Source organism: Mustelus asterias, chromosome 14 (assembly GCF_964213995.1).
Source record: "Mustelus asterias chromosome 14, sMusAst1.hap1.1, whole genome shotgun sequence".
In the NCBI taxonomy this organism is placed as follows: domain Eukaryota; kingdom Metazoa; phylum Chordata; class Chondrichthyes; order Carcharhiniformes; family Triakidae; genus Mustelus; species Mustelus asterias.
This window is the reverse complement of record NC_135814.1, coordinates 45,682,088-45,708,177: the sequence shown is the minus strand read 5'-3', so window position 1 is coordinate 45,708,177 and position 26,090 is coordinate 45,682,088. Positions and strand designations below refer to the sequence as shown.

Genomic DNA, 26,090 nt, shown 5'->3' with positions numbered 1-26,090 from the left:
AGAAGTTGAAATTAAACTAGGTTATGCTAAATAGGCTGGCAGACTCAAACACAAGGTTAGAAGACACGTTAGAAAAACACAAGGATGCCTTTCAAGGAAGGCTTGGAGGAATGAAGGGTGTTGAGGTTAAATTATGGCTGAAGCCAGATGGTTGTCCAACGAGTTTAAAGGCACATCCTGTACTGGTGGAGGCTGAATTGGAATGGAAGGTGGATCCTGGGGCATTGGAACCAGTGACCATCAATGAAGGGGCCACCCCAAAGTCCAGTCATGAAATCTGATGGATTGGTGGGACTTTTAAAGTGACAGTAAACCCAGCTCTGTGACCATCTCTAAAATTGGTGGAAAGACCAATTCGCTTGTAAACCTATGTATGTGAACTGTCATGTGAACTGTCTGAAGGGATTTATGTTGGGACTGCGGTAGTTTGCAATGCTGTATATAAAATAGTGGTCATTATATGTAAATATGTTCTTCCTTGTTTGTATATATGTCCTCAGTTGGGAAAGTTTTGACTTAAGAGGAAGGGGTGTGACGCATGTATACTTGTATGTTGGGGTTTGGGGTACAGATTGCATCTTTTAAGTGTGGATCAGGTAACTCCTGGGTAACAAGCAGTTCCTCCCAGTGGGGACTCTGTTGGGCAGTCTTGGACCTGATTGTGAATGAACACAAACTTCAAACCTACCTCGTGATTCTTTATACACCCTTAGCCCACAAGGGCATACAGGGTTTTTGGGATAGGGCAGGGAAGTGGGAAAAACTGTGTTGCTCTTGCAAGGAGTCAGCATGGGTATGACACAGGATGGTTACAGCACAGGAGACCTTTCAATCAACCTATTTGAGCCAACCTCCGATCTCTTTCTCAAAAGTAAAATGGTATTGTTTTCGGGTGGCAGCTGTAACATAGGTTCTGACCAAGGACTGATCCTGCAATTCTTTAATTCATTCTCGATGTAGATGTCATTATAAAGGTCAATGCTAATTTCCCTTGAAGATGGTGGTGAACTGCCTTCATGAACTGCTGTAGTCCATCTGGTGGAGGTGCATCCACATTGCTGTTTGTTTTGGGGAAGTGGTAGTGGAGATACCAGATTTTGATCCAGTGATTGTGAAGGCACAGCAATAAAATTCCAAGTCAGATGGTGCATGGCTTGGAGGAGAACTTGTAGGTGGTGGTGGTGGTGTTCCTTTTTATCTGCTGCTCTTGCCCTTCCCCTTCGAAGTAGTAGAGGTCATGGGTTTGGAAAGTGTTGTTAAAGGAGCCTTGGTTAATTGCTGCAGTGTATCTTGTGGATGATACACTGCTGCTACTATGTGCCAGTGGTGGAGCAAGGTGAGGGTGAGGTACCAATCAAACGAACTGTTTTGCCTCGGATGGTGTCAAGCCTCTTGTGTTAGAATGCAGCCCATGCCAGCACAGGATGAAGTTAAATGAGAATTTCTCCATTCCTCTTTAGAGTTACTTCAGATCTCTGAGCCTAATTTGGTGTTAAAGCAATTTTAACCTTTTGCGTTGACAAGCTTTCAGTAAATGAATGCACACTTGATTTTCAGTAGCTGAGCCAGTTGTGAGAGATTCCTGGAAATTTGTACAAGAGGATATGATGAGTAATACTAAAGGGCAGAAGCATAAGCCAGAACCTGGAAGGGAATTGGCACAAAAGCAGCCTTTTAGCACCAAGAATGTAAGTGTGTGCAGGCTTGAGCTGAAAGAGGATGAGCCTGGCATACAAACAAGAATTACTGCCGACCAAGTCAGTTTGGACTGACTGCAGCAGTGGTCTGGACAAGAATGTTAATTTGGGGCGAAGGCTGAGTGCCAAGTGGAAGGATGGTGACCCAACTTCGGAGCATCAGATGAAGGTTATTTGATCCTGAGCATGAGGCAAGAAATGAGGAACAACTAAGGAACAAATCTGGAAAGGACTTTAACAAATTCCAGGGTGTCAATATCAAAGTGGGGGACAGAGGATTAGCACAAAATGAACAAGTAAGGGAGAAGGTAGTTAGTCAGGGGTAACAAGGAGAAGGGGTGTTTATAAGGCTGATATTAAATTGGAGAAAGAGGCTATGTATGTAGGCATACTGAGATCAAAGGCAGAAAGCAACCAGTGGTTACAGCTGCTGCAGCCAGAGTGGCAAGAATGGAGCAGGGAGTCTCCATAGCATAAGTTACCTAGCTAAATCTTGTCATGATGGTGACCCACCAACATTTCAGTAGCATCACGTAATGTTAATAAGACTCAACAGGGAGTAGATGGAGAAAATAATTGCAGCGGGTAACTTAGCAAGTCCGTCTCAAAATGTTGTAGGGCTTGGGACTCCCATCCAACTCTGACCTTTTCTTCCAGCTACTGGCTGAGCAAACTACGATATTAGATATGGTGGAAGTTCTTCTGTCACTCTGGTTAACATTATACCATATATGAAACCAAATTGGCTGCAATTTTACAGAAGATAAATGAATAATGGTTTAAACTCAGCAACTGTGTGACTTAATGTGTCCCCCTACCCCTTAAATGCCTCTGATACTGTTTTCACACCCTACAACATTCTGAAAAACACCCTTCTCATAATTAGAAGTATAATAAAGTTCACTATGAACCAAGATTGAGATTAAACAGGAATTGTGTTCTGAAATGAGTAAGTAGTAATGACCTAATGAAAGGAGTACATCTGGAAGAAAATGCCTTAACATGTTGCCACATTGCTCAAGCAGCTGCTTCTGAGTTGCAATATTTTTCTACAGTCCTTCCCTCTTTAGCCACTCCCAAAACATGTAGTGGCCGTTGTTAAGACCATAGTTCTTTATAATTGCAGGATATGGATTGCTGTGACTAATGCAGTGTAATTTCATTTAAATGTAGATATTAGTAGGATGTGAAAAATAATAATCAATACTTGAGTCAAAGTGCAACTATTTTGTATCTCTCCAAGCATCTGAGTACTTAATCTCATGCTTTTTTTTCCAAATTGATACTTGATACATCAAAATTCTTGTCACATTACCTCCAACAGAATTTTTAAGCAGCAAAGTGAAAATTAGTTGAATTTAATTAATCAATTGCAAACAAACTTGTGCATTTCAAAATATATTACTGTATAATTGGAACCTTAAACTATCTGTAATGGTGTCTTGGGTATGGGTGATTTGTACATTCTAGCCAAGAAAGGTAATTCACAGTTGCTGCTCCTACATTCACACTACCAGAAGGATGTGGAGGCCTTGGAGAGGGTACAGAAAAGATTTACCAGGATGTTTCCTGGTATGGAGGGCATTAGCTATGAAGAGAAACTTGGTTTGTTCTCACTGGAATAATGGAGCTTGAGGGCGACCTGATAGAAGTTTACAAGATTTCAAGGGGCATGGACAGAGCGGATAGTCAGAAGCTGTTTCCCAGGGTGGAAGAGTCAATTACTATGGGACACAAGTTTACGGGGCAAGGTTTAAAGGAGATGTACGAGGCAAGTTTTTTTTAGAGGGTGGTGGGTGCCTGGAACGTACTGCCAGGAGAGGTAGTGGAAGCCGATATGATAGTGACTTTTAAAGAGCGTCTTGAGAAATACATGAATAGGATGGGAATAAAGGGATATGGTCCCTGGAAGGGTAGGGGTTTTAGTTCGGACGGGCAGCATGGTCGGTGCAGGCTTGGAGGGCTGAAGGGTCCGTTCCTGTGCTGTAATTTTCTTTGTTCTTTAATATAGGAAATGGAGAATGTGAAATTTATTTCTAAATTCAGAATCATGCTTGTCTTCACCACTCTTACCCCTTGTGGTCAAAGTCGGGGGAAGTTCTATTATCTGACTTTTTTAATAGGAATGTAGACCATTTTGTTATAAAATCAGTACAACTTAAAATGCAATCAGATCTTAATAAGATGACCAAAGATTTTGTTTATATTCCAGAATTTGGAAAGCACTGACAGAACATTGTGAAGAGACAATTTTAAGTGTTTTATTCATTCGTGGGACATGGGCATCACTGGCTGGCCAGCATTTATTGCCTATCCCTCGTTGCCTTTGAGAATGTGGTGGTGAGCTGCCGCCTTGAATCGTTGCCATCCATGTGCCGTGGGTTGATCCACGATGCTGTCGGGGAGGGAATTCCAGGATTTTGACCCAATGCAATAAAGTCAGATGTTCTAAGCATGATTTACATTATTAGGCAATTGCGCAGTGAAGTCCAAATAATTTTCTCAACTTATTTTCCTTTATCCACACTCGTATATCATGCAGATTTCAGTGAGCTATGTAATCAACAAACTCTTAATGAGCATGAAAACTGCTATTAACAAACCTTGTAGGTTTCATAAAGCTCTTAGGATTGCATATCTGTGTAGGATTAAAACTTGGCCTTATTTAAATGTTCTTGCCGTCAATAATATATATTGAATGGCGGAGCAGACTTGAAGGACTGAATTTGCCTACTTCTGTTCCAAATTCCATTCCTAATTCCTATGTTCCTATATAGCTAATAGGTTGAAGTGAGTGCTACAATCTGATCATGTTTAGTTATTTCGTTTGTCGTTAAACTCCAACCATGTTTCAGTTTTTATTTCCAGTTCTTCCCCTGCCTGTTCCTCCAATGTGTTGACTCCAAGCGGGATGTAGTTATAGGGCACAAACAGCTAGCAGTTTTGATAATTTTGGCATGGCCATGCTTCATTAGTGGTTTGCTCACAAGCACAGATGTGCACAACTTGAAAGTACATAAGTGATGTTCAGGGTGGTTTAAATGAGACATTGGTGCTGAAGGCATAGGAGTAATTGTTTGGAGGTCAGTGGTGTAGGCTAAAAGTCTGTCTCTAAACAATCCACGCTGGCTTGCTTTAATCCACACTTGTCTGATACCACTTTTTCTCCTCTTAACTTTTTAACTTTTCTCCCCCTTTTGACTACACTATTTTTGTTTACTTCTAAATATATATTAGTAATAAGCTAAGTCTTCCTTTATAATGCATTTCCTTTGGCTCTTGAAGTCTCTTGTGCTACAATTGATGCAAGTTATGTCATCTCTTCGTTTTCACCCCCCTCCCCTCCCCTCCCAAAAACTTGGAATGTCATTTTATGGTGTTTTCAGAAAGAACCATTCAAAGTTTATAAGATTATTTGGTTACAACCCGAATACTAATTATTGAAATCTAACTTTAAGAACTTAATCTTGGTAGTAAAATGGAGACTTGGAAGAAAGGTACAGTTTGGAAAAGATGCTAAAATAGTTGGACTCTGCAAGTTTGTCAAGTTCTTCTGCTTACTGTAGCAAAAAGCTGAGACCTTGAAGGCCGTCTGTGCAAAACTGCTACTGTAAGAATGGAATGTGGATTTTTCTCTACGAGATAAAGCACAGAACACACAAGCTTTGAGATAGTGGTAAATACAAATCCCATGACAAAAATGTGAGGTTAGCAATAAGCACATAAACTATGATCTCCACGAAGCTGAAAATGATTGGGGAAAGGGAGGAGTTAATTGGATCAGGATAAAGGAAGTCCTCCTGGTCAATTTTACATGATGGAAAAACCCAGAAAAGAAGAACGGACAAAGAGACAACAGAGTCTCAATTGGTGACATTTGATTATAAAAGACTAAATGCTGATATCAATCAGAGAGTCTGGCAACATCTGGGGAGAGGAGAACAGAGTTAACGTTTCGGGTCTGACCTGTAACTGGAACTGAGAAGTTAGAAATGTGATCGATTTTGAGTAAGTGAAAGGGGAGAGTGAGAAGAACAACAAAAGGGGAATATCTTTGATAGGTGGAGGGCAAGAGAGATAAAATGACACAAGTTTTCAGAATACAAGGCCAAAGGATAGAGTGATGGGATAAGCAAAGAACCAAAAGCTGTGTCACGAGGTTTAGCCGGATAGCTGCTGCCCAAACACAAGATAGAGGAAAAATAAACTAGCAAAACAACACAAAATCAAATGGGAAGCAGAGGTTATGATCCAAAGTTGTTGAACTTGATGTTGAGAACTAGGGTCTCGTACTTTCTCTCTACCTGGAACCCCTCCCTCTGGCCTCTTGCCTGCTCTGAATTATTGAGAAGTAACACGCCATTGGCATCTCAATTTTTCTGCTGTCCTCATTCACACTGACTTCTCTCTCTCGGAACTTCCAGCACTCTATTATCTCAGGTCCAACCTGAATATTGTCATCAAATCTGTTAACGAGTGTGTTGTTGTCTGGCATACCAACCTTTACCTAATAAAGGCCGAACTTCAACTTCCATAACACCATCTCATTTCTACCCTGAATCAGGACCTCCTCGCCTCTGGAATTCTTACTTCCTTAGCCCAACCTCAAACAGCCCATTTCTGCATTCCCCCCCCCCCCCCCCCCCCCCAATCTGGTAACTGGACTGCCTGCTGGAGCCAGTATTTCACCTGTTTCTCTCCCAGTAACTGATTTCCTACTTTCATGACTGTATTTTTTTGCTTCCCTTGTTCAGTCTCTTTCCACTTATGTGGTGCTTCCATGCCCTTGGATTTTTAATTTGCTGCATCCTAACCAGCTCCTTTTCTCCCAAGGGCATCCAGTCTTCCAATCCGTTCTCCATCAAGACGGTCTCGCGGTCTCTGCTGCTTGAACGGAGACCTAACCATTCTCCTCACCTAACTGAACTTGTTCTCACATTGAACTAATTCTCCATTAAAAGGTGTTGTTATGTGTACCAGCATGGCTGCTCACTGAGTCTGCCTTTTTGTGAAATATTCTGTTGTCATAAAATCCCTACAGTGCCAAAGAGGCCATTCAGCCCATCAAGTTCACACCAACAACCATTCCACCCAGACTCTATCCCCATACACATATTTACCATGCTAGTCTCCCTGACACTGAAGGGCAATTTAACATGGCCAGTCAACTGAACCCAGACATCTTTGGACTGTGGGAGGAAACTGGAGCACCCGGAGGAAACCCACTCACATACTGGGAGAATATGCAAACTCAGCACAGACAAGACAGTTATCCAGTGCCGGAATTGACCTGGGCTCCTGGCACTGAGAGTCAGCAGTGCTAACCAATTTCTGTTCAACTCTAACCTCCTCCCTCAATTCTCCCTTTCGGGTACTTTGTATTGGTGCTATTTCCTGCTGTTGTCTGGACCTGGAAAATGTTATTTACTTTGCTTCCAATTTCCACCATTCTCTCAAAGAAAATGTGGTTCAGCTCCAATTTTTACCTTTTGTTCTCAACTTCTCTGTGTCTATTAACTGCTTTGCATGTGAATTAGGAGTAGGCCATTGGGCTCTTAGAGCAGTGTTTTTTTTAAGTGAGGGTTATGACTGTGGGATGTTGAAAAATGATCCCAAAGATTGCCTGACCCCTTTTCCTGTTTTCTCTCTGGGTAACTTCTTGCTGCAGTACAGTGTATGACCATATGAAGCAAGGAGAAACAGGTCAGTGTGTCCTGTACGTGCACTTGGCACCAGACATCCTGTGCATATGCGCACTTGGCACCAATTCATTTTCTAGTAAGTCCATTGTAAACATGGATAGTTTTGTTACGTGAAAGAGAGAGCCAGGGACGAGTAAAAGTGAATATGGCACGGGTCATGAAAGGTGTCCATTTGGTAAAAGTGAGTCACTGGAAAAACATTTGAAAAACACTGCCTTAGAGCCTACTCTGTCATTTGATAAGATCATCACTGATACAGTTGTGGTCTCAACTCCATTTTCTGCCTATCCTTCAGTAACCTTAGATTCTTGACTAATAAGTGTCAATCTACCTCTGCCTTAAAAATATTCAATGACCCTGCCTCTACCATTCTTGGGGGAAGAGTTCCAAAGACTAACAAATCCTTGGAAAAAAAGTCATCTCATCTGTCTTGAGGGAGACCCCTCATTTTTATACTGTGTCTGCTAGTTCTAGTCTCTACCACAAGGGGAAACATCCTTTCAGTATTTACCCGGTCAAGTCCCCTCAGGATCTTGTGTTTCGATAAGATCACCATTCATTCTTCTGAACTGCAATGGATAGAAGTCCAGCCTGTGCAACCTTTCCTCATAACCTTCCTTCTTGTACCCTTTTCACAGCTTACTATCCTACATATCTTTGTGTCATCAGCAAATGTAGCAACCTCAAATTCAGTTCCTTCATACAAGTCATTGATATAGATTGCATGTAGCTGAGGCTCCAGCACCAATCAAAGAACAAAGAACAATACAGCACAGGAACAGGCCCTTCGGCCCTCCAAGCCCGCGCCGCTCCCCGGTCCAGGATTGAATCCTGAATCCAGGATCCCTGCCCAATTTTCCAGCCTATCTACATCCTAATATCCTATCCACCGAGCTGTCCCTCACAGCTACGATGCTTTGTTCATCACAACCTATTAACTCACCCCCACCCCCCCATTCCAGACCATGTGATCTCCAGGGAGAGGCGAAAACCCAGAGTGAAAACCCCAGGGCCAATATGGGGAAAAAAAAATCTGGGAAATTCCTCTCCGACCCCCTGAGGCGATCGAAACGAGTCCAGGAGATCACACTGGCCCTGATCAAAAAATGCTTCCCAACCCTATTCATTTCCACTTCTGCTTTACGAACACCATCTGAATTCCCTGTCCCCGAGACAGGTTCCCAACTATCCGCAGTCTCGCTCTGTACTGGCACCAGCAAGATGATCATAGAATGAAGCCTTGAAACGAAAAACAAAGAACAATTAGCCCGCGCCGCTCCCTGGTCCAAACTAGACCACTCTTTTGTATCCCTCCATTCCCACTCCGTTCATATAGCTGTCTAGATAAGTCTTAAATGTTCCCAGTGTGTCCGCCTCCACCACCTTGCCCGGCAACACATTCCAGGCCCCCACGACCCTCTGTGTAAAATATGTCCTTCTGATATCTGTGTTAAACCTCCCCCCCACCCCCCTTCACCTTGAACCTATGACCCCTCGTGAACGTCACCACCGACCCGGGGAAAAGCTTCCCACCGTTCACCCTATCTATGCCTTTCATAATTTTATACACCTCTATTAAGTCTCCCCTCATCCTCCGTCTTTCCAAGGAGAACAACCCCAGTTTCCCCAATCTCTCCTCATAACCAAGCCCCTCCATACTAGGCAACATCCTGGTAAACCTCCTCTGTACTCTCTCCAAAGCCTCCACGTCCTTCTGGTAGTGTGGCGACCAGAACTGGACGCAGTATTCCAAATGCGGCCGAACCAACGTTCTATACATCTGCAACATCAGACCCCAACTTTTATACTCTATGCCCCGTCCTATAAAGGCAAGCATGCCATATGCCGCCTTCACCACCTTCTCCACCTGTGACGTCACCTTCAAAGATCTGTGGACTTGCACACCCAGGTCCCTCTGCGTCTCTACACCCTTTATGGTTCTTCCATTTATCGTGTAGCTCCTCCCTACATTATTCCCACCAAAATGCATCACTTCGCATTTATCAGGATTGAACTCCATCTGCCATTTCTTTGCCCAAATTTCCAGCCTATCTATATCCTTCTGTAGCCTCTGACAATGTTCTTCACTATCTGCAAGTCAATCCCTCTGCACTCTTCTAGTAACAGCTTGCCAACCTGAAAATGACTCATTTAGGCCTACTCTCATCTTCCTGTTAGCTAACTAATCATCTCTCCATGCTAATATGTTAACCCTAACTCAATAAGATCTTAGTTTGTCGAGTGCCCTTTGAGGCACCTTTTCAAATGTCTTCTGGAAATCTAAGTATCGCACATCTACAGGTTCCCTTTTATAAATTTTCCAAACATGATTTCCCTGTCACAAATCCACGTTGACTCTGCCTGATTGTATTGAGATTTTCTGAGTGACCCATTATAACCTCCTTCATGATCGATTCCAGCATTTTCCCTGTGACTGATAAGCTAACTGGCCTGTAGTTTCCCTCCTTTCTTGAATAGTGGAGCATTATTTGCAATTTTCCAACCTGATTGGACCTTTCCAGAATACAGGGAGCTTGCACTTTCTTCTTCTTTACATTTCCACAGGGATTTTCCCTGTCCTCACCATCTAGCCCACTGGCCTCTGTATTCAACATTTTCCCTTTTCCCTCCCTTTTTCATCATTCCAAAGGGACTGTTCAATCCACAACACTCTGGTCTGCTCTTAAGTCACCACAGCACCATCTCCCTTTCCATGTAAACTCAGGAGATGCCCTTTGGCCCCAAACTGTCCTTTCAAGTTAGCAATTTACTTGTGCTTTCAATTCACTATACTATGTTTACTGCTTACGATGTGGTGTCCACTACATTTGGGAGACCAAACCCTAAGACTGAGTGGTCATTTTGTGGAACTCCTCCATTCAGTTTGCAAGTATGACCTAGAACTTCATCACCTGTCATTTTTATCCTCTACCTATTCCCCCAAGTCAATTCCAACTACACTTTTTCAGCTTTCAATCCATTCAGCTGCACCTGCTGTCCCACCCATCAACTAGCCTGCATGGCCAAATTTCCTTTAATGTTTCCCTTCACCCTAGCCCTGAACACACTTCTTTCTCGAGTTTTATCCTACCTCCCATCATGTTCTCTCTGAGTTCTTGTACATGTGCCCATCATTTCCCTTGATCCTATTCCCACTAAACTCCGGATCTCCCAACCTCCCCTGCAGGCCCCCATATTATATGATAACAGTCCTCTCTCTTCGGTTGGTGTTCCTCTTTCCTTTAAATCTGCCATCATTTTTCACCTCAGGAAAAAAAATGCCCTTGACCCCTCTGCCCTCCCATCTCTAACCTCCCTTTCCTCTCAAATCCTTGAACATGTTGTCATCTCCCAAACCTGTTCCTGTCTTCCCCAGAACTCTGAATTTCTCAAATCAGGATTCTGCTGCTGCCGCAGTACCAAAATGCTGCCCTTGAGATCTCAAGTTGCATCGAATGTGAATAGTGACAAGTAAACTTCCTCATTCTTCTTCATCAGTCTGCAGCCCACAATTTATTCCCTCGTCCTTCTTCAATGTTCTCCTCATTATCCAGCTGGGTGGAATTGCTTTACTGTAATCCCATTTTTATCTGTTTCTAGCGAAAGAATGATTTACCAATGGTTTCGCCTCCTGCTCCCACACCATCACATCTGGTCTCCTTCAAAGGATCAATTGTTGACCCTCTCTGATTTGCAAGTTGTCACTCGGTGACATCATCCAATATGTGCTTGCCTCTAATTCTGAGCTTGCATGCATTCCCAATCAGCTGGAAGAGCTCAGCAGAGTTAACATTTCAAGTCCATATGACTCTTCATGTGGACATGATACATTAATTTTGGTTCTCTCTCCACAGATGCAGCCAGACCTGCTGAGTTTTTCCAGCATTTTCTGTTTTTATCCCTAAATCTACCTGTTTTGGTCATGCCTTCTAATGTGGTTTAGCGTCTTCCATTGTTTTGCAATGTTCCTCTGAAGCACCTTGGGATGTTTCATTACATTAAAGATACTATATAAATATAAATTGGGCATTTTACAGCCTTCTGGATTCGATTTAGATCATAACCTCCGTCCCAATTTGTTTCTTGTTTTTTTTTTTGCTGATTTGCATTCTCTCCCACCCTCATTTGTTTGCTTGTGTTTAAACGATACCAAAGGTGCCATTCGTACCTCCTCCTGTTTCTTTGCTTGTCCTGTTGCCACTTCCTTTGGTCTTGTACCATGAAACCGTTGGTCATTTCATTTCTCCTGCTGTCCAACTTGTCACAGACCTTCCCTTTAATTCTCCTTTTTCCCTTTCCCAAAACTTATTTATTTTTTAAAAAAAAAATTTCTAGTGAAAGGTCATGGACCTGAAAGGGTTAACTTTCTTTCTATCACCACAGGTGCTGCCAGATCTACTGAGGATTTCCACTATTTTTTTAATTCAGATTTCCAGCATCCACTGTATGTTATGTATTAATCATTTAGATGATACCATCTGCATTTTGTTCCTCACACTTGCCTACATTAGATTGTACTGCCATGTCTGTCCATTCCCTCAGTTTGTTTATCTCAAGTCTACTATCCCACTGCTTTGTTGCCCAGTTTTGTATTATTTGCAGACTTAAGTTGTGCTCCCCTATCAAATTCAGCAATGATTCTAATACTGATTCTGGGAAATCCTGCTGCATTTTCTATTTCTACACTAATTGGAGATTATCATCTTCAAGGTTCAGCTTGCTAATTTCCTACCTTGATCCTACATTCTGACTATAGGATCCACAGTTGAGTGTTATGTACCCAAGTTTACAGTGTCCTTTTAATCCCATTTGTTTCAGTTTTCTGCTACTTTATCCAATGTTTTCTGAAAGTCCAGATAAACATCTGCGCTACCTTATTCGATCTTCTGCTACTTTGTCAAATAATTCAATCTGCCTTAAATTCATACTGACTGTCTCTTATTCACCCATCTTTCTAATAATTCTAATAATTTTTTCCTCTGCAATGGTCTATAATACTGTTCCCATCAATGATATTGGACTAACTAACTTACCATTACCAGATTTCTCCCCTTTTTGAACCTGAGAGCAGCAGTTATAATTTTTCACTCCACGACTCAAGTTTTAAAAAAGGGGCACGGCTTCCTTACCTCAACACGAGGCCTCAGGACCACGCTGCGCTACACAGTCCTGCCCAGCCTGAGGGAAGGTCGGACAGAAAAGGAGTGGCTGAATTTCGAGGTTAAAAAAATTAAAAACTGGGTTCCTTTCATGATCGCTAATCTTTTTTCTCTTTGCTTCTGCAACGTTTTTCAATTTCTTCTCGCACACAATGTATTCTCCGTGGCTATATTCTGCATCACAAATGGGTCCACAATAGCATTGGGGTAAATTAATAGAATTTAGTGTGCTTGATGAAAGCTGGCTGGGTAAGATATTATGGCATTTCTCTCCATTAGCTGCACACTTGTAGTGCAAAAGGGCCTTGTACTCAAAATATTAGCTCAGGAGCATTTGGAGAAAGGAAAAATCAAATCATTGCTGTTCATGGATGTTGAAAGAATTGAAAAATTGGAAATATTTGCACTGGGTCAAAAGTTGAGGCAGGGACCTAGTGGCAAATCTTCAAATTTCCACCCCCCATTACTAGAACAGAAATTGCAAATGTTAGAAACACTTGGGTCAGTTAGCATCTGCAGTGAAAAAAAGAGTTAATGATATGGGTGTGAAGAAGAGTTTTGTGCTGTGGTACAGATGCTTGCTGACCTGACTGGTTTGCAACACCTCTATGGTTTTGGTTATCAGAAGTTCACTGTTTTGCCACTGGTTGTTATTGACAACATTGGTTAGATATTGTGGAAAAAGGAGGAATGAAAAGATATGGGATAAGTGCAAGAGAAGTGGCACCACCACTGGTACAAAAATGATAGGTCAAATGCACTGGGTCAATGATGGGTTAAATGCTTTTCTCTTTCTTAATTATTTTCATGGATATTTAAAGGTATTTTCTATTGTTCCTGCTGCCAGGAAGCTGCATTGAGAGACAAGCAAGCAAAAAGTGTGTTGAGTGGATTTCTGTTTCTAAAACTGTGCATGCTTATCCAGGCATGATTGTGAGAAAGATGGTAACTAAGACTATTACAAAGTTTTTTTTTGGTGTGTTTAGGTAACATGTCAACTACTTACAAGTTCCTATTGATGGAATAGTGGCTGCTGCCCACGTGGGAAACCTCCCACTGATCCAGCCATGGAGTCTGAGACCACAGCAACCACCATTTTGGCTTCAGTGAAAGAACAGGTATAGTTAGAATTCTGCTCAATCATTTTAATATTTTATGCTGTGTGTGCATTATTCTGGATAATTTTGTAGATTGGAGAGCTGAGAAACTTAATAGTACTGTACCATTTTTAATCATTCAAATTTACAGTTCATTTGTAAATGATCAAAGTTAACCTGTAGGATGTTTTTAAATCATGGCTGTATGTCGATGTGCAATATCTCTCTGTCGTTATTTTGTACTTTACAGGGACTGAGCTGTAACATGCACTTGTTGAACTGGCTTTCTTTCATTGTTCTTATTCAAGCTTCTTCCTCGTGTGAAGTTTTTTGCCATGTTCATATAATGTTTGTTGTTAGAAGTACAGTGAAGCAAGTTTATACTTATGAAAATATGTATTCAGAAGACTGGAAGCTTTAAGAACAGTTAGCTGCCATGCAGGCTGTTGGCTCATAGGTGCTATATACTTGAACATAATTAAATAATGTGATAGAACTGAAAATTTGCAGCATGTCAGTCAGCATCCGAGGCAAGATTGCACCTAAATCCTTAAAATATGGCTCTGCCTGATGGCATTTTCTGTTTCTATTACTTTTTACTTGCACAAAACATCATTTTTGGGCATATGTGAAATGTTTCTACTCTTACTTTCTTTTTGTTCTTTGATGATCTTGTCTGAAATGCATGTTTTATGCTTGCAGTAGGTTTCTGTGGCTGCTAGCAATTTTGATACTTCAGTAAAATAATCCTTCATATGTGAGCCTACCTGCTGAGTACCAGCAGGCTTTATTTATTCAATGTAAGTAAATTTGCTATTCTACCAGTAATGAATGGGCAGCCAGCAATTGCTGGAAAATTGTTGTCCTCCCTTTCCCAATCAACAAATGATGACACAGTTGTAACGATACATAACTGTTTCAAGACTTAGCTCACCATCTATAGCTAAAATTTAGAGTATTTTTATGTTTGCATTTGCATCGTATTTTTTCTCTTAGTGGTTTTGAAGAGAACTGCTCAAATTTCTTTGGGAGCAGGCTACGCATCAGGTTTGATAGTTGGACTCGACATGGAATACTTGAATTTATTAAATACCTTTTAACGCAGAAATATGCCCCAAGGCACTTCAAAGAAATAATCCACCAAAATAGATACCTAACCATGAAGCTATTGTAAGAAGTGACCACATGCCTGGACAAAGATGGCCTTAAAGGAGGAGAGGAAATTTAAAGAGGGTTTTGGGGAGCAACCTATTTTGAGGATAAGATAACTGAGGGGGCAGGGTTGATGCATGAGTGGCCAGAATAAGAGGGAAGTTTTTATGTGGGAGGAAGGTAGGACTGCAGGAAGCTAGATATATTGAGGGCAGGTAAAATAATTTTACACAAATATGAAAATTTAAAACTCAAGAGGCAGCATGGTGGTTAGCACAATTGCCTCACAGCTCCAAGGACCCAGGCTCAATTTGGCCTTGGGTGACGGTCTGTGTGAGTTTCTTCTGGGTGCTCCGGTTTCCTCCCATAGCCTAAATATGTGCAATCCTGCACATGCTAAATTGCCCCTTATTGTCCCAAGATGTGTAGGTTAGATGGGATTAGCCATGGTGAATGTGTGGAATTATAGGGCAGGGAAGAGGACCGAGGTAAAATTCTCTATCGGAGAGTGGGTGCAGACTTGATGGACAGACTGGCCATTTCTGCATAGTAGGGATTCTATGAAACGTCTGGGAGCCATTGTAAGTCAGCTAAGTGTGATGGTGGGTAAGCTAAATTTGGTATTTGGTATGGGTTAAGATATGATCAACTGAAGTTTGCAAACTCTAGAGGATGGGATGTTAACAACAATGAACAACTTGTATCACCTTTTAACAATGAAATATCTCAAAGAACTTCACAGGAATCAACATGATGCTGAACCGCATTAGATCAATGACCAAAATCTTGGTCACGGTAGATTTTAAGGAGTCTGTTGATGAAAAAGTGGTATAGGGAGGATATTTCAAACCTTGGGGCTCCAGGCAACTGATGGCATGACTACTGTAAGGATGAAGGATAAGTATGGCAAGTTTTGGGAATCTTGGATAACGAGGGATATTGTGAGCCTAGTCAAAGAGAAAAAGAGAGCATTTGTCAAAGCTAGGAGGCTGGGAATACACAAAACAAGTGTGGAATACAAAGAAAGTAGAAAGAAACTTAAGCAAGGAGTAAGAAGGGCTAAAAGGGGTCATGAAAAAGCATTGGCCAGCAGGATTAAGGAAAATCCCAAGACTTTTTATACATATATAAAGAGCAAGAGGGTTGGCCCACTCAAGGGCAGGGGAGGGAATCTATGCAAGGAGCCAGAGGAAATGGATGAGGTATTAAATGAATACTTTGTGCCAATATTCACCAAAGAGAAGGACTTGGCGGATGATGAGTCTGGGAAAGGGTGTGTAGATAGTTTGAGTCATGTTGAGATCAAAAAGGAGGTGGTATTGGGGTTTTTGAGAAACATTAAAGTAGACAAGTCTCCAGGGCCTGATGGGATATATACCCCAGAATACTGAAAGAAGCAAGGGAGGAAATTGCTGGGGCCTTGAGAGAAATCTTTGTATCCTCACTGGCTACAGGAGAGGTCCCAGAGGATTGGAGAATAGCCAATGTTGTTCCTTTGTTTAAGAAGGGTAGCAAGAATAATCCCAGGTAATTACAGGCCGGTGAGCCTTACATCAGTGGTAGGGAAGTTATTGGAGAGGATTCTTCAAGACAGGATTTATTCCCACTTGGAAATAAATGGACGTATTAGTGAGAGGCAACATGGTTTTGTGAAGGGGAGGTCGTGTCTCACGAACTTGATCGAGTTTTTCGAGGAAGTGACGAAGATGATTGGTGAGGGTAGGGCAGTGGATGTTGTCTACGTGGGCTTCAGTAAGGCCTTTGACAAGGTCCCTCATGGCAGACTGGTGCAGAAGGTGAAGTCGCATGGGATCAGAGGTGAGCTGGCAAGGTGGATACAAAAATGGCTCAGTTAAAGAAGACAGAGGGTAGCAGTGGAAGGGTGTGTTTCTGAATGGAGGGCTGTGACAAGTGGTGTTCCTCAGGGATCAGTGCTGGGACCTTTGCTGTATATATAAATGATTTGGAGGAAAATGTAACTGGATTGATTAGTAAGTTTGCGGACGACACTAAGGTTGGTGGATTTGCGGATAGCGATGAGGACCATCAGTTGGAGACTTGGGCGGAGAGATGGCAGATGGTGTTTAATCTGGACAAATGTGAGGTAATGCATTTTGGAAGGTCTAATACAGATAGGAAATATACAGTAAATGGCAGAATCCTTAAGAGTATTGATAGGCAAAGGGATCTGAGTGTGCTGGTACACAGGTCACAAAGTGGCAGTGCAGGTGGAGAAGGTAGTCAAGAAGGCATACAGCATGCTTGCCTTCATTGGCCAGGTTATTGAGTTTAAAAATTGGCAAGTCATGTTGCAGCCTTATAGAACCTTAGTTAGGCCGCACTTGGAATATAGTGTCCAATTCTGGTCGCCACACTACCAGAAAGATGTGGAGGCTTTGGAGAAGGTACAGAAAAGATTTACCAGGATGTTGCCTGGTATGGAGGGCATTAGCTATGAGGAGAGGTTGGAGAAACTTGGTTTGTTCTCACTGGAGTGACGGAGGTTGAGGGGTACTCTGATAGAAGTCTACAAGATTACGAGAGGCACGGACAGAGTGGATAGTCAGAAGCTTTTTCCCAGAGTGGAAGAGTCAATTACTAGGGGGCATAGGTTTAAGGTGCGAGGGGCAAGGTTTAAAGGAGATGTACGAGGCAGATTTTTTACACAGAGTAGTGGGTGCCTGGAACTCGTTGTCGGGGGAGGTAGTGGAAGCGGATACGGTAGTGACTTTTAAGGGGCGTCTTGACAAGTACATGAATAGGATGGGAATAGAGGGATATCGTCCCCGGAAGGGTAGGGGGTTTTAGTTAAGTCGGGCAGCATGGTTGGTGCGGGCTTGGAGGGCCGAAGGGCCTGTTCCTGTGCTGTAATTTTCTTTGTTCTTTGTATTAATGTTGGGGCAATTATAATTGGGAATGCAAAGGAAGCCAGACTTGGAGGAATGCAGGTATCTTGGGTGAGGTTATAAGGCTGGAGGCGATTTACAGAGATGGAGGTGAGGCTGGGAACAATTTGAAAACAGCATGAGAATTTCCAACTCAAAATGATGTTTGACTGGGAGCTGCTGTTGGTCGGCAAGTACTGCAATGATAGGGGAACAGGACTTCTTGTGAGTTGAGACACAGACAGAGTTTTGTATGACCTCCAGTTTACTGAGGGTAGCATGTGAGATACCAGCCAGGTATGTATTGGAATAGTTGAATATAGAGCTAACAAAGTAATACGTTTTTAGCAACAGATGAGCTGAGATGCGTGATGTCAGGCAGTGTTCAAGGTGGAGATGAGCAATTTTAATGATGGCCCAAATGCGAGGTTGGAAGTCCATATCTAGGGACCTCGTCAGGGTGAGAAATATGAGGGAGCCAATGATAGATTTTTGGACTGCACTAGAGGTAGCACTAGTGCTAGAGGTAACTGAGCAGAAAGAGAAGCCATTGCAAATGATTCTCTGGCTATGATTTAGATAAACCTGAATGATAGCGGAGAGGCACTGGAAGAGAAACTGTCAAAGGCAGCAAACAGCTTGAGAAAGACAAAGGGGATGAGTTTGTATTTGTCACAGTCACATGGGATATCATTTGTGACTGATCAGAGCAGTTTCAATACTGTTGCATGGGCAGAGACCTGATTGGAGGGATCTAAGAATGGACTTGAAACACACTGCTTTAATGGCCTAGCAATGTCTAATAGGTTGATGAGGGTTTCAGCAGCACATGGCCTGAAGTGAGGATGCAGGCACTTGATGTTCCAGAGATGGAAGTGGATGGCTTTTGTGATGGAGACGGTGTGATATAAAATGTTTCTGAGGGCCAAAGAATGGCTTTGGTCTTCCCAGCATTCAGAGGAAATTGCAGCTCACCCAAGGCGATATCAAACAATAGAGGTGATTGGAGATCAGTGTAGTTTTGGAAGCTGATCCCTGGGCGTAAATCGTGTTGCCAAAAGACAGCATGTGTTCAAGCAAGAAATTGGGATCAATGTTGGAGACGATGAAGGGACTGGTGGAAAGAGAAATAAGTGGTGGAAATTCTGTGGCTACAGTTGGATTCATGTGAAACCACAAGTGAGGGCAGTTTAATTAGGGAGCTGAAGAGAAAAAGAGAATGGTGTAGCTTGTGGTATAATTGTCTCTGAAAGAAGGGCACAATCACCAAGGATATTATTTATGATTTCGGGTAATTTTGGTCCTGTGGAAAAGTAGAAAGCCAAATGAAGAAATTCATTGAAGGCATTCTAGGAGAGTTGGGCACAAATCTGAGATATGATCATACATTCTATGTTCTATGTTCTATGTTCTATTCAAGAAGTTTGAGGATTAAGGCAAATGGAGATTCGGTAATATTTTCCATTAGCAAAAGGATTATTTTGAGGAATGAGGTGATGCCCTTTGATGCTGGAGGAAAGAGACATTTAAATTTGTTAGGGCTGGGTAGAAAAGTTGACTGCTCAGCAGTTTAATAGAAATGGCATGAAGGGAAAATAAGATTGGTCTAATGAACAAGATGTATTTGAAATGACCTGGAAGAAAGCTGGAGCTCTGATCATGGGTCCCCTTTTTTCGGGGGAGGGTGGTGGTAGTAGGGTGACTTCCTGAGGAATTTGATTGGGTGACAAAGCAACAAGCAGCTGAATGAATTGGTGACAAGATCATGCACCCCTTATGCCTGAGAGATGAAGTTGGAGAAATAGGGGAGAGAAGCTTTTAAGGCAGGATTATTAATGGAGGAAGGAAGCCAGGAGTTACTGGTCTCCAAAAAGGTAGCTGTTTTGGAAAGGAAAATGAGGCAGGGTAGAACTTTATATGGCAGTGAATGACTAAGCCAATGGTACTCTAGCCTGTTGGATTTTATGGTGAGGGAGGTCATATGAGGCAACAGCTAGGAAGGGTTGGAGACTGTAAAATGCTTATGTTGGGTATAAGAACATCCACGAGATGGAATTGATTGAACAAGCCAACAGCCCAGGGGCAGCACGGTCATAATTGGTCAGTGAAATGACCGGGTGAAATAGTAGTCCCCAAGAGTAAACCACCAACAACCAGAGCTGAAAGTCAGTAAAAATGGACAGATTGTTGCAATGCAGAGAGCAGGGCTAAAAGGAAGTTGGATTGTGGTTGGTAAAAGTAGTAAGAAATGTATGAACACTGTGAAGGTAGCAAAAAGATTAAAATAATTCACACACCATTGTCGTAACATTCCAAAAGTAAAAATGTTCAAGAAAACATGAGCAGTGTGATCTTCACATTCAGTTTGTATGTTGGAGAAAATGTACAGTAAGAAGCCTCACAACACCAGGCTAAAGTCCAACAGGTTTATTTGGCCGCACAAGCTTTCGGAATCTCGCTCCTTCATCAGGTGATGAAGGAGCAAGATTCCGAAAGCTTGTGCTGCCAAATAAACCTGTTGGACGTTAACCTGGTGTTGTGAGACTTCTTACTGTACTTACCCCAGTCCAACACCGGCATTGCCACTTCACGGAGAAAATGTAATCTTGGGGGATTCTTTACTTGGGAAAGTGAATCGTTGTGTATTGATTTTTTTAAAGATTAGTAAATAGTGATCTAATCACCTAAAGTTAGGATTTTGCTCAATACGTAAAGAGTAGAAGGAATACACCTACAATCAGGTGTATGTAGACCAAGACCAGAGCTTGAAAAATAAAATACTGGAATTGGGTGCTGCTGTGGCAGTAGGGAGCTATGTGGTTGGAATATCAAAATCCAACCCAGATGATGGAACTGAATACAACTTTCAGGAGTATGCTGAGTTAAGGAACAAAGTGAAGGCAGAAGCACTTGGAAGTAAGTAAAATTGATTCTGTGGTAGCGGAAAGCTACAAATGAACACTCAAATAAAATTTCAAACACGAGATTTGCTACTGACAGCACCGAAGTTTGGGGCAGATAACTAAATGAAGAGGTGAAATGGGTATGGAGTAACAGGAAAATTATTTTAATAGAAAAACCCAACTTAGACAAGAAAAATCAGAGAGAATTAATCATTGTTAAATGTAATACTTTATGACCTTGTGTGCCAAGGAACCATTATAGATAATGTTCATTTTGACCTGGCATTAGGTAAGGACTCTGTACAGGAAATGTAAGTTATAATATCCTGAGAAACAGTAGTCATAGAATGATCATGTTTAATGAAATGCTACATTCGGATATACCAAAGGTTTAATGCCAGGTATACAACTTTAAAAGAATTTAATACAATGAAATAAGTGAACAATTAAAGCAAGAGGCAGCACGGTGGTACAATGGTTAGCACTGCTGCCTCTCAGTGCCAGGGATCCGGGTTCAATTCCTGGTTCTGAACGCTGTCTGTGCGGAGCCTGCACGTTCTCCCTGTGTCTGTGTGGGTTTCCTCTGGGTGCTCTGGTTTCCTCCCTCAGTCTGAAAGATGTGCTGATTAGGTGCATTGGCTGTGCTAAATTCTCCCTCAGTGTACCCGAACAGGCGCCGGAGTATGGCGACCAGGGGATTTTCACAGTAACTGAATTACAGTGCTAATGTAAGCCTACTTGTGACACTAGTAAATAAATTTTAAAAGTTATCTGGGGGAGATATTCAACACCTGAGTAAAGGACAAGTTTAGAATTTTTTATAAAGCAGCATTGTTCTCAATGCTGTTGAAGTATATAACCTATAATCAAGTTCAAGCTAAATAATCACATTAAATATGGAATTTAAATTAAAAATAATATAATCTAAGAATCCTGCTGGGAGAAGAATACCACTAGGGTGTATAGAAGCATGCAGAAACAAGTTGAGTGATCAGAGTGGCAAAGAGATGTCTAAGGAAAAAACATACCTGAAGTAGTAAAACTTGGGTGCTTGTTTATGGAAATGTAGTTGAGGGAGCAGGTGGTGGACTTAGTGGACAAGATGTACTCGAGAACCTGAGTAGTAAGATTGTTCTGGGCTCAGCTCTAACACAAAACATAACAATATTTGCAGTGCTACCGAACTAAGTATGATTTCAAGAAGTGGAAAGAGCCATGAACAATATAAATGGGCTTAACATTTAACATGAGCACAAAATAGTAAATATTCTGAATAATTGCTTCCTCTGAGTATTTGTGCTATTATCTAAGTGCAATTTAAAGTTATTTTAAAAATCATCTACTGTGAATTCATGCCCATCACACTTAAAGAGCTCCTTACTATACCAGCTGCAGAAGTGAGCCTTTTCCAAGGTGAAGTGCATCTTTATCCACTGTATATCTGGTTTTAAGGTGCATGGTCAATCAGAAACCTAGTCATTGTCTATAGTTTTTTGAGATATAATGAGTCCCTTGTGGTATCCAATATGTCGAGCAAACATGCCATTTATTGGACATTGATTTGGGTTATAAAACCAGAACAAGCTTATTACTGTTTCTTGGTATTTTTAATAAGATGGTACAGGTTATAATAGTTTACAGAACATACCTATTCCTATTTGGAATTAATTGGCAATCTTGTTTAGGGAAATGGGAAAATTGTTGATGGTGTGCTGGGTAAATTGAGTTTGGGGCACTAGTAAAGTGTGATTTTCTCTGCATCAGCAATGCTGTACCTGTTTAAAGTGTGCTTAGCTGTCATTCAGTCTCTGACAAATGTGCAATTTCCCAACAGTACTTAAGGAAATAAATGTTGGTTACAAATCTGCGACTGATAGTAAGTGCTCGCTTGCAGCTGACACTGCCTTGTTTATGCTTCTTGACTTGCGGAATTCCACTCCTGTCTATTATGTGAGTTGTTTTGAAAATTCCACTGGGGCTGTGCTCCCTGCATTCAACATATTTATGCATGTTCTGGAGAAGTTTTTACGTTGGCTAAAGGTCCCCTGAATGTTTTTTTAAAAAATTGTTTTAACACTATATTGGACTTGTATTCCATGTAATATAAAACCCAGTTGATGGCATGCTGCAGAATGAACTTGGAAGCTCAAGTTCAGAAATGCACAAAGTCTAGAACATTAGCATTACTGAGAAACAGGAGTTACTTTTTAGCAACTCTTGCAGAATAATTATAGTGCAGTGAACAAGCCCCATTTGCCCAGATATTTGTAATGATTCACAAATGTTTAATCAATCTGTTAGTGTCTAAAATTCTTATAGTTGTCACATGAAAATTCATATTTCTATGAAAATATTTGATTCAGCAAAACTTTTTGAATTTAACATCTCATTATATGATAGAATTATAAAGCAGTAATGACTAAGCATTTGTAGATATAACTTGCAAGTTGTAAACTGAAAAACATTTTTGGACATAGACAAGTTGGTAGAGTGGGTGGATAGGTGATGGATGAAGTTCAATGCAGAGAAGTGTAGTTTGATGTATTTTGACAGGAACCTGGAGAAGCAATGTAAAATGAGTACAATTCGTGAAGATGTATGAGCAGAGGAACCTGGGTGTATGTGCGGGCAGGTGGAGAGAGCAGTTAATCATAGAATCTCTACAGTGCGGGAGGAGGCCATTTGGCCCAGCGAGCCTGCACCGACAACAGTCCCACCCAGACCCTATCCCCATAACCCCACGTATTTACCTTGCTAACCTCCTGTCATTAAGGGGCAATTTAGCATGGCCAATCCACCTAACCCGCACATCTTTGGACTGTGGGAGGAAACTGGAGCACCCGGAGGAAAACCAAAAGCATACAATATCCTGGGCTTTACTAATGGGGACATAAGAGTACAAGAGCATGGAGGTTATGCTACAGTATTGTGTACTGTTCTGGGTGCCACACTATATAGGAAGGATGTGAATGCATTAGACAGTGTGCAGAAGAGGTTTATAAGAATGGTTCCATTGATGGGAAAATTCACTTAGGGGTGGCACGGTAGCACAGTGGTTAGCGCTGCTGCCTCATAGTGCCAGGGACTCGGGTTTGATTCCCGGCTTGGGTCACTGTCTGTGTGGGATTTGCACATTCTCCTCATGTCTGCGTGGGTTTCCTCCAGGTGCTCTGGTTTCCTCCCAGTCAAAGTTGGGCAGGTTAGGTGAATTGGCCATGCTAAATTGTCCCTCAGTATATCCAAACAGGCACTGGAGTGTGGCGACTAGGGAATTTTCACAACTTTATTGCAGTGTTAATGTAACCCTACTTGTGACTGACAAATAAATAAATTATGGGAATAGGTTGGAGAGGTTGGGACTGTTCTCCTTGGCAAGAAGAAGGCTAAAAGGCGATTGAGAGATGTTCAAAATCATGAGGGGATTTGACAGTAGATAGAAAGGAACTGTTCTCGATTATAAAAGGATCAAGAACGAAAGGACAGAGATTTAAAGTGATTTGCAAAAGAAGCAAATATGACGTGAGAAACAACACAGCGAGTGGTTCGGACCTGGAATGCTCTGTCTGGAAGTGTAATGGAGACTGATTTAATCGAGACATTAGGTGATTACTTTGAAAAGAAATGTGCAGGGCTACTAAATCATGATGCTTAATTGGGGAGCTGGTGCAGATGTAATGGGTCAAATGGCTGCCTCCAGCACTAACGATTCTGTGATTACTGCTACTTTTCAAATTCCAATTTATTTGAGACAAATTCCTTGTTATTCTATAGTTATGTGAGCATTGCTGTGAAAATTAATGTGCAAGAAGGACTTAATCTTGTGAAAAGAAGTCCATTCAGCATGTGGCAGGATTTCAGTTGGACCAGTCCAGTTGTCGTGCCTACTGTATTATAATTATATTGATCACTAATTTTGATGTGTTTGGAAAGGGAAGAAAAGCATAAATTACTTAAGATCTATGATTTTTGGATTTTGAATAATGTATTTTTCTGTTTAACTGAGTATGCTTTAAACAATGTGGTTTATTTATAAGTAATATCAGCTTATTTCCTCTTTGATAATACTGAATTTATTCAATAGGGGCACACCTTCGCTGTTGTTTGAAACTGTCTTTATCAGCTGATTCCTGCTGTTTGCCTAAAATAAACAAGTGAACAAAATGTCGATGTTAGCATTTCTCTAAAATTAGTTGCAATTTGAGTAGCTTGTGTTGGCAGCAGAATTGTATAAATAAATTTGTAAGCACAAATATTACTATAGATTCAGAATGTTTGGTTTAGCACTACATACTACATTTGAGTACTGAATTGGATAAAAACGTGGTTGATTTGTTGAGACATTGGCTTTCTTGTCACAGCAGTAGGCGTGTACCTTAGTTCCTCACGTTGACCTAGCCCTTAAAGTAGCTGTGAAAATTGAATTTGTACAATATCCAAACATTTAAGTACCAAAAGCCTATGGACACCTATCCAACACACATGGTGTAAATGCTGACAGGACGGCACGGTGGGCACAGTCAAGGACCCAGGTTCGATTCCCAGCTTGGGTTACTGTCTGTGTGGACTTTGCACATTCTCCCCGTGTCTGTGTGCGTTTCCTCCCACAGTCTGAAAGATGTGCTGGTTAGGTGCAGTGACCCGAACAGGCGCCGGAGTGTGGCGACCAGGGGAATTTCACAGTAACTTCATTGCAGTGCTAAGCCTTACTTGTGACTAATAAATAAACTTAATTTTTAAAACTAAAGTTTAAAGTTAAATAAAGTTATATTTCTGCAATTTGAGTTGGTGCTTTATTTTCTTTTAAATGGACATGAAGCATTATTACTGTTTTCACCCTTTTTATTGATCTAATTTTGATGCATCCAAACTTATTCTTAAATTGTGGGTGAATTTTACCAGGTAATTGAACTAATTAGTCAGACTAGAGTTGAGAAATAGAAGTTATTCATTAGCTATGAATCTGATTAGTGATGGAACTGATTAAGAGGAAATAGTTTAGGAAAGAGTTATCACATTCAAAGGGTTGTGTGAAATCTTTTTCCAAGCGTAGAATTTCATTCTGCAGAATACTGTTGTTATGGTCATCTTACTGTGAAGAATTGAGCTCATCTTCAAGCACCAAATAACAAATCACATTTAAGTAAGCTGCGTGCTAGCTTGGCTTGAGTGTAAAACTTCGATAGTCCAGAACTGATTTGATCTAGCAAAACGGAGTTAAATCTACAGTAGAAAGAAAATAAATTTTATATATTCTGTGAACTTTAATCTTAATTGCCTTAAATTGGTTGTGTTTAAAAGCATTTTGCATCTAATGTATGTCTTTATCCAGCATGTCTGAAAACAACTATATCGTACATAAGGAGTGTCGGTAGGTGGTGTTGTTAAACTGCTAGGCAACCACTAATTTTAATTAAATATGGCTAGATTTCCTGAAAAGACCTGAAATGATGCACATTGCTTTCTTATACATACTAATTATGGGATCCTATATTAAC

General features: G+C 41.3%; 1 protein-coding gene across 4 annotated transcripts in view; it reads left to right on the top strand.

The window, feature by feature from the left end:
* Positions 1-26,090, top strand: part of pkp4 (plakophilin 4) — a 153,508-nt gene that overhangs the window by 18,423 nt on the left and 108,995 nt on the right. For all 4 annotated transcript variants that reach the window (XM_078228320.1, XM_078228321.1, XM_078228317.1 and 1 more), the window contains exon 2: positions 13,545-13,676. In XM_078228320.1, coding sequence (XP_078084446.1) covers positions 13,626-13,676 — 51 coding nt within the window. In that variant the 5' untranslated portion in view covers positions 13,545-13,625. The remainder of the gene's footprint in view (positions 1-13,544; positions 13,677-26,090) is intronic.